This window comes from Petromyzon marinus, unplaced genomic scaffold (genome assembly GCF_048934315.1).
Source record: "Petromyzon marinus isolate PM22_M1 ecotype Great Lakes invasive population unplaced genomic scaffold, UKy_Petmar_22M1.pri1.0 PM_G_Scaffold_24, whole genome shotgun sequence".
Classification (NCBI taxonomy): Eukaryota; Metazoa; Chordata; class Hyperoartia; order Petromyzontiformes; family Petromyzontidae; genus Petromyzon; species Petromyzon marinus.
Genome location: NW_027422806.1, coordinates 246437 through 255351, shown reverse-complemented (window position 1 = coordinate 255351; position 8915 = coordinate 246437). Strand labels below are relative to the sequence as shown.

Sequence of the window (8915 nt, the reverse complement as noted above, 5' to 3'; positions counted from 1 at the left end):
CGTCATGTGTGTGTGTAGACCGGCGTGGTAGGGACGCTCCCCCGCATAGTGACGTCACACGTGTGCGTGTGTACGCAGTAGTGATGCTACCATCACTACAGATCTATTACCGTCTATACGACCGCCACTGGTTACACGGGGTACCGCGCGGTGTGTGTGTAGAAGACGCGCGTCTGCAGCGCAGCGTGAGTGATTAAGGTGGGGTTCGGGGTGCGCTAAATCCACTCCACCGCCGTGCGCGTAGATCGCCATCTCTACGACCCGCTACGGTTTACGCGAGGGTTTCGCGCGGTGTGTGAGACGCGCGTCTGCAGCGCCGTGCGAGTGATTTGAGCGCGTGAGGCACTCCGTGTACTGCAGCACACGGAGCGGCCGTGCTCGCGTTAACGGTGAGGCGTGCCCCATAGCCTGGTCCCAGCCATTCCTTTCCCGCTTGCATTAGCACCTGTGCACAGCGGATTAAGGCTTATCCACGGTGGGGGGGGGGGGGGTGTGCATATTTGTAGTGTTCGATTTCACTCGGACAACTTTTGTCTTTCTTCGAACACCGCTTTATTTACAACTCTCCACGTGTCCTCAATACTTCACAGTATCCATGTCGCCACGGCTCGCTCGCCACCTTTGTCTCTCCACTCCCCACGATTACTGCGCTTACTCCACCGCTAACTTCTTCGTCTCCGCTCTCCGCTATCACCGTCACGATGCTCTCTCCACTGATAACTTCTTTGCCTCTGCTCTCCGCTATCACCGTCACTATGCTCTCTCCACTGCTAACTGCTTCATCTCTATTCACTGCTATCACCGTTAAACCCGCTACCACCCGACACAGCCAACTAATAAGGTGAAACACCGTCGTACACGAATCCCTTAGTGATGGTCACATTAAAATAATATCAGAACGTTTATTTTGTTTGCCACCTTTGCTGTTGTTTTCCCTTATTTCACGCCGTTTGTGTTATCGACGTCACGGCAACGCGTGGCGCGTGGCCCCGCGTCAGAGAAAGGGGCACCCGCAAGGTGACGTCAAGCGCCGCTCCTCCAGTGAATCGGCTTCCTGATCTACACAACGGGCACGCCTTTCGTACGTCTCTTAAAAGGCGTCCGTCGCAAGTCAATGAAACCTTTGGAGCGAGAATTTATCAAAATGAAGTGAGACGCGCAGGAGAGCTCCATTCAGCGCATCCAGGGAGCCCACGGTGGGCCCTCCAGCCCAGGTCTCACTTCGGGTGGGTCCGCAGGATTATTTTGGCAAGAAACATTTTATTCTCTAGGTGCGGACCATTTTATTTCCATGTGCATATTTACGCGTGCGTGAATTGTACCTTCAATATTTTTTTGTAAATGCTTTGTATATGTTTACGCATATATATGGTAAGCGGTGCAAAGATCCACCGGACCAATGTGAATTTGTATCAGGTAGATATGTAGTGTTCGATTTCACTCGGACAACTTTTGTCTTTCTTCGAACACCGCTTTATTTACAACTCTCCTCAATATTCCACAGTATCCATGTCGCCACGTACACGATGTGTGCGCGCAAACACAGTACCATGTATACACGGAACACACATGCAGGATGTTTACAATGATTATGAATGTAACGTCTTACACAGCACAAGTTCCACAGTACTGTTGAGTCCTTGTCGTACTTCCCAAAGCCACATTTACTACACCGTCATCAGCAGCTATGATCGAGCCACTGCTGGGTGAAGGCCTAAGGTTATAAAGCAAACATTTGTTCCGTGGTGTAACCCCCCCCCCCCCTCTGCCCCCATCCCAACTCACCAGGCAATTTCAATGAATTGTCACAATTCAGGGTCGCGAATTGATTAAATAATCCATTCTTCTTTTATATATAAAATTGCGGTGAATGTATCGGCCACTAGTGGCTGCTTCGAGGGTTACACGATCCCATGACATGCAACATACGTATATGATTTCACCAAAACAAATATTATTTTTACATGTGCACGCACACACGATGATGCATCGTGAGGTTAATAATTCAACATGAATCAGTGCATCATCTCTAAGAGACCGTTGTTTTAGTCACGTTTGAGGAGCTGAAGAACGTCTATGAAAGCAAATCTCAGCAATCTCTCTAATGGACTTGGCGGTCCCGCTGTGGTTAGAAATGGAATGTTTACGTCAGCAGTGGCAGGTAGTGTGCTCCTCAACACACTGTGGTGCTCACTTCTGGCTTTACTCTGAAACATTTTTTCCAACACCAACTTCTCTCTCTCTCTCTGCCCCCATCATGTTAATCCGCTGTTCTTTTACGTCGATCAACTGCGGGATGAATGCCTCCCCATGCCGAGCGGTCCGCGTGCGTTATTTGAACACATTTCATCGCGCCGGTCAGTGCGGGTTGGTGAGAATGGGGGTGCGTATGAAGTGGGAGCGTAGAAGAACGCTACAACAATGAACTTTCCTGTACTGCCTTCTCCTACCACACCGCATTGCCCCAGTCCTCTTGTACACGGTGGTTACTCATCCATGCACTAGCCGGGCTCAAACCTGCTTAGCTTCTGAGTGTTTTGATGACCTGGTGCATTCTGAGAAAATTGGTCACACGCTCTCGAGACGTTCTGTCACCATGAACACGATTTTTTTTATGTTGAGCCCCACAATTCACACAGTCAGCCCATTTTTGCAGTCTTTCTCTCCTTCTTTCCTCCCACTGCTCGACTTTGAAATAAACTAAAACTAAACTCTGAACTATCTTTCATTTCACCAGGAAAGGCCCCACTGAGCTACACACAGGCAGGTATTTTTGTCAGAAGTGAGCAATCTGGCCACACATTATAGCTCAGCGAAGTGTGCTTATGTTGTGTGTGGTGGACATTTATAGCAGCCAAATATTCCAAATGCATGTTTCAAAAATGCGGAGGGAAATCCGGACCACGGGGAGAAACTGCAAACACCAAATATAAACATAAAATACCCCTCGTCACTTTTCTTAAGTTCTTATTACCTTGCTTATTGCAGGAAGTGTGTTGACGCTTCTCTTTTGCATCTTCTAGTGCACTGTTTGTTGCTGGCTCATTGACATATTGAGCACAAGGCAGGATTGTGACCACAGGCTTACCCCTGCCTTGAATGTCACACGTGCAACAAATCACAACTCTGGCTCAGATCAAGGACCGCGTTCCACTCCCATCAACCACAGCTCCCATCAGAGTGCTGTTTGTGCCTGGCCGCCTCGCACGTTGGGCCTCTACTCAGCAACTGTTTGCACGCAAAATGTACAGGCAGAAACCATCGCTTCTATGATTTTTTTTAATGTTCAATTTATTATTTTTATTCGAAAATGTTATTTTATTATTTTTATTTTCTATCTTCCTGACTTTACCGCAAAGAACTAAGAATATTGTAATACATTTACACTGTCAACTTTAGCTGTACATTGTGAATACGAAGTGTATATGGTATATTTATGTTTTATATAACGTAACACAATCAGCCATAGATCGGCGGGGTCGTGGTTCAAGCGCGGGGTCAGAGGTCGGCAGGAAGCACGCGGCAAGGTCAGAGGTCAGCAGGAAGCACGTGGTGCTGGCGGCAACGCGGCCTCAGTCCAGTTCCATGTATTTGGTATAACCCTGTGAGCCATTCAGCTCTTGAATCGGGTGCGGCCCTTCCCTCTGCTGCTGCTGCCCTCTGCTACTGCTGCTGCCCTCTGTTGCTGCTGCCCTCTGCTGCTGCTGCCCTCTGCTGCTGCTACTGCTGCTGCCCTCTGCTGCTGCTGCCCTCTGTACTGCTGCCCTCTGTTGCTACTGCTGCCCTCTGCTACTGCTGCCCTCTGCTACTGCTGCTGCCCTCTGCTGCTGCTGCCGCCGGTGCCCGCGGGCTGCATTGAGCTTCGCGTGCGAGCCGAAGGGCGACGCGAAGCGGCGCTTCTACGGAGAGGAACAGCAGCAGGAGCACAGCGCCCTCGACTGGCAGGTGCGGTGGTGGCGGCCTGGGGTCGTGTTAGTGGTGGCTATGGTGGTGGTTGTGGTGGTGGTTGTAGTGGTTGTGGTGCTGGTTGTGGTGGCTATGGTGGTGGTTGTGGTGGTTGTAGTGGTTGTGGTGGCTATGGTGGTGGTTGTGGTGGTGGTTGTAGTGGTTGTGGTGGTGGTTGTGGTGGCTATGGTGGTGGTTGTGGTAGTGGTGGTTGTAGTGGTTGTGGTGGCTATGGTGGTGGTTGTGGTGGCTGTGGTGGTGGCTGTGGTGGTGGTTGTGGTGGTGGTTGTAGTGGTGGTGGTTGTGGAGGCTATGGTGGTGGTTGCGGTGGTGGTGGCTGTGGTGGTGGTTGTGGCTCTGGTTGTGGTGGTGGTTGTGGTGGCTGTGGTGGTGGTGGTGGTGGTTGTGGCTCTGGTTGTGGTGGTGGTAGCTGTGGTGTTGGTTGTGGTGGCTGTGTTGGTGGCTGTGGTGGTGGTGGTTGTGGTGGTGGCTGTGGTGGTGGCTGTGGTAGTTGTGGTGGCTGTGGTGGTGGTGGTGGCTGTGGTTGTGGTGGTGGTGGCTGTGGTGGTGGTGGTTGTGGTGGCTGTGGTGGTGGCTGTGGTGGTGGTGGCTCTGGTTGTGGTGGTTGTGGTGGTGGTGGCTGTGGTGGTGGTGATTGCGGCTCTGGTTGTGGTGGTGGCTGTGTAATTGGTTGACAATATTTTGTATTTCTCTCAATTTCAATAGATTTTATAATTAGTATTGGCCAGTATTAAGACTAAAATAACACCAAAGAAATATGTTGACGTTTGCGTAAAACGAATTATTATTGGCCACGACTATTTAGATCATCTGTTGAAATTGAGATAAATAAAAAACAATTTCACCGTTCTGACAGCTGCAGGCTCAGTGCTGCTGGGAGCGTATTGTTTAGTAATACATTTAACGCATGCTTATATCCAGGTTATCGTATGGTTACTCTTTGGTTCTTTCGGTAAAGTCACGTATGTAAAAATAAAATAAAACAAAAATAAAAACAACTAAATTAAATCATGACGTTTCGGGCGCAACACAAGCGTCAAATATTGCATTCACTTGCAGAGAGTTGTACCTGTACATATCCGCCCTGAAGCCAATACAGTCTTTTGATTTTGGAGAGCTTTTGTTTTTCTGTGAGGTTTACCTGAAATGGAATTGTGTAAAGTGTTGTGCATTTTTAACGCGAAGCTCTGTGTGTGTGTGTTTTTACGTAAATGTAATCACAGGCCGAGCGATATCAGACTTTTCGTCCCGAGACGGCGGTCTAGAGATTTGATCCAGACGTCTTGTCTCCTTGCACGCCTCGAAGGATGATGAAGCTACGCCTCCCGGTCCTGTTCCTCTCGCTGCTGCTGCTCAGCGTCTCATTGCTGCTGAGCGTCTGGTACATGTACAGCTGGAAGGGTTTCCTCGTTCGCGACCTCGACGCACTCGGCAACTCGTCCGTCTTCAGGCCAAAGCCGGGGTCTGCTTCCGATAAGATCAACCACGTGACGCTGTGCGGGCAACGGGGAGCGCTGCAGAACACGTCAATGATGCGCGTGCGCGACACCAAGATATTCTTGGTGTCGGCGTACCACGACCAGCGCGAGGCCAGTCAGAGCACACGCATCATCGGCATCGCCAACCGGTATGAGCCGGACGTGCTCTCCTGCCACTTCTGCTGCCGAGGGCACTCGGAGATCCTGACGGTCACCGCCAGCGCCTACGTCCACTCGGATCACTTTGACTTCCCGTACGGCACGGCCGACTTCCTGTGCACGGAGCCGCTGGACTGCGAGCCGGGACACGTGTCCGTCCAGCGCATGCGCACAATACCGGACGAGGAAGAGGCCGAGTGGGTCTTCATGCCCGTGCGAAATCGGCTCTACATGCCCCCCACCATCACACAGGAATTCAGCGTCTGCATCTCCACGCTCTTCGGGAACTACGGAAACGTCCTGCAGTTCGTGCAGGCGATCGAAATGTACCGCATCTTGGGTGCGGGCCGCGTGACGGTGTACAACACAAGCTGCAGCTCTGAGCTGAACAAAGTGCTCCTCTACTACATCAAGGCCGGCCTCGTCGAGGTCGTTCAGTGGCCCATCACGGACTACGTGCGGGTGTCCAGAGGGTGGCACTACCCCGAGCACCCAGGCGAGCTGCACTACTATGGCCAGATAGCGGCGCTGAACGACTGCGTGTATCGGCACATGTACAGCACGCGCTACCTGGTCCTCACGGACATCGACGAAGTGATCATCCCTTTGAAGCACACAAACTGGAAGGACCTCATGCGGTACTTGAACGACAAGTACGGCGCCGACATTTACACATTCGAAAACCACGTGTTTCCCTACACGGTATCGGAAGAGTTTGGGTCGAAGTTCCAGGCTTGGAACGCCATCCCGGGCGTCAACATCATGCGCCACATTAGACGGGAGCCAAACCTGCCGGAGGTCTTCAACCCGACCAAGATGATCCTGAACCCACGCGCGGTGCTGCAGACGTCGGTGCACAGTACGCTCAACGCGCTGGGCATCTCGCAGATGGTGCCTGGAGACATCGCGATCATGCACCACTACCGATCGCCCGAGCAGCCCGACTTGCCGCTCGACTCGCTGGCCGTGGACCTCACGCTGTGGAGATACAATGCCACTCTGATCAGAAATGTCAACAAGGTCCTCAACAGGGTCTTCTGGAATGAGTAGGCACAACGGGCGGCGGTGGCGGCGGTGGCGTTGATCGTCATCGTGCGTTTTTTGCGGTCTTGCAATTTGAGTTAAACACCGGTGTTTGTGAGTTTTCCGGTTGTGAATGTTGTCAATGTATGGGACATTTATTTGCTAATCCTATGATTGCGTTTACAGTTAAAATTTGTTATCTTAATTTTTTTCTGCATTTTAATCCACCAGGGCACAATAGGGTTTGTATTGGTATGTCTTATGGAAGCTAGGGAAGTTAACATTGGTTTATTTTAAACCAATCCTAATTATTTCTATTGCTTTTGGGAGTACCACTCGAAATGTTTTCAGGTTAAAACATTTAAAATGTGGCACAAATTTATTTAAATAAATGTTCAGTGTGCATGTTCTACCAGTCTCTAATGAGCTTATTGTTTTCACGACTCATGTCCACGGAGGATAGTCAAATCCCAGAGTGTCAGGATTTTAAAAAGTAAATCCTGTGGTGATAAAAAAAATGCACATACGATATTAAACTTTGAATTTGAGTGATAATTTGAGTGTTTTGGGCCAAATGAGCTAGTAAAGACTCACATTAAACATTACAATAGATTCAGTAGGAATATATTTATACATCCAAATGTATATAGTTGTATATTTGAATATGTAACAACACCAGCTGTTGATACATACAGCTAATTTTAAATTATAAAGCCGTGTTAATGTATTCCTAAACAATACATGGAGTTGACATTTCTGAATTGTTGCATTAGATAGTTTCACGATGGATTATTCAGCAGAAATCATCATTATCACGTACTATCAATCTTGCAAACCAGTTTTAAACATATACAGCAAAATGCTATTACTATTCTTTATCTACATATATAATATCACAGATCTGTCCTTCTGTCATTCTGTGACTGTGATTAACGCCTCCGGATTGGTTTAAGTGCGTCACGTGACCCCGAGCAAACAGCCAACCAGAGGTGCGCCCCCCCCAAACATGTATGCCCCCGGATTGGTTTAAGTGTGTCACGTGACCGCGAGCAACCATCCAAGCAGAGATGAGCCCCTCCCAAACATGTACGCCCCCCGATGCTGCCCTGAGGCAGAGCCGTGCTCGGGCCGCTGCTGCCCCGAGGGAGATGGGTGAGGAGACATGTGAGTGACAGGAGAAGGGTGAGTGAGAGTGAGGAGAAGGTGAGTGAGAGTGAGGAGAAGGGTGAGAGTGAGAAGGGTGAGTGAGGAGAAGGGTGACAGTGAGAATGGTGAGAGTGAGGAGAAGGGTGAGTGGCAGGAGAAGAGTGACAGGAGAAGAGTGAGTGAGCGTGAGGAGAAGGGTGAGTGACAGGAGGAGGGTGAGGAGAAGAGTGAGTGAGAGTGGAGAATATATGTAATTTGTACGTGTTTATCTTAGGGATGATCCTTCGGTAGAATACTTCAATACAAAACTTCCATAAATCGTTAACAAGTTTATATGCTTAACCCAGATATCATGGCACTTATGTATTTGTAACGAGAGTGCGCCACCTACAGGACGACCGGGGGGTTATTGCAGACACGTGCTATGTTGTCTCACATCCAATCAGTAAGGGGGATCCCATCTGGGTGAAAGGTAAATGGGTAGAGCTAGCGGGAAGCCTCGAGAGCCCTCTAGAATGTTCCGAGAGGGGCGTGGCTAGAGGCAGAGCTTAGCACCGCCGAGAGGGATATAAGCAGAAGCAGCAGAGGACTCTGGGTCGTCGGTGTGTGAAGAGCCCGGGTCCGAACGTCGTCACCACCTGCGCTACCACCCATCGGCCACGTGGCGGGCTCCACCAGCTGAGCCTCCCCTCTCTCCGACACGCCGTCAGCCAGCGGCGAGGCGGAGAAAGAGTGAGTGCCACGGCGGCGGGAGGCAAAGCGTGCGCCGCCGTCCCGGGAGCAAGAGAGAAGCCAGCTGCGCAGGGAGACACGTGCTGTACTGCAACTTGAGAATAAATACAACTGAAGTTTAACCCATGTCGGAGACGCTGATTACATATTGATAAGTGGATGTTAATAAAACATGCAACTAGTAGTCAAAACCTTCTGTATTGTCATGTAACAATGTATCCGTTCACAAAAGTTAACATTTAAAATCGTGACGTTTAACAATATTCACATGCAGCGGTTGGCAATTTTACGTTTCAACTTTCCAGGCACTCGGGTTTGTTAATTCAGAGAGTGAAACAGCAAGGGACATTCTCGTCTCTTTGTCCTCTGTTTGCCTTCGGGTGCAGTGAGTTTATGGTGTTTTGCCATGGG

General features: G+C 49.9%; 1 protein-coding gene across 1 annotated transcript; it reads left to right on the top strand.

The window, feature by feature from the left end:
* Positions 1-3526: 3526 nt before the first annotated feature.
* LOC116937268 (beta-1,4-galactosyltransferase galt-1-like) lies at positions 3527-7036 on the top strand. Its single transcript, XM_076060796.1, has 2 exons — positions 3527-3945; positions 5190-7036. The coding sequence occupies exon 2, from the start codon at positions 5274-5276 to the stop codon at positions 6651-6653; it is 1380 nt and encodes a 459-aa protein (XP_075916911.1). The 5' UTR covers positions 3527-3945; positions 5190-5273; the 3' UTR covers positions 6654-7036.
* Positions 7037-8915: the final 1879 nt, after the last annotated feature.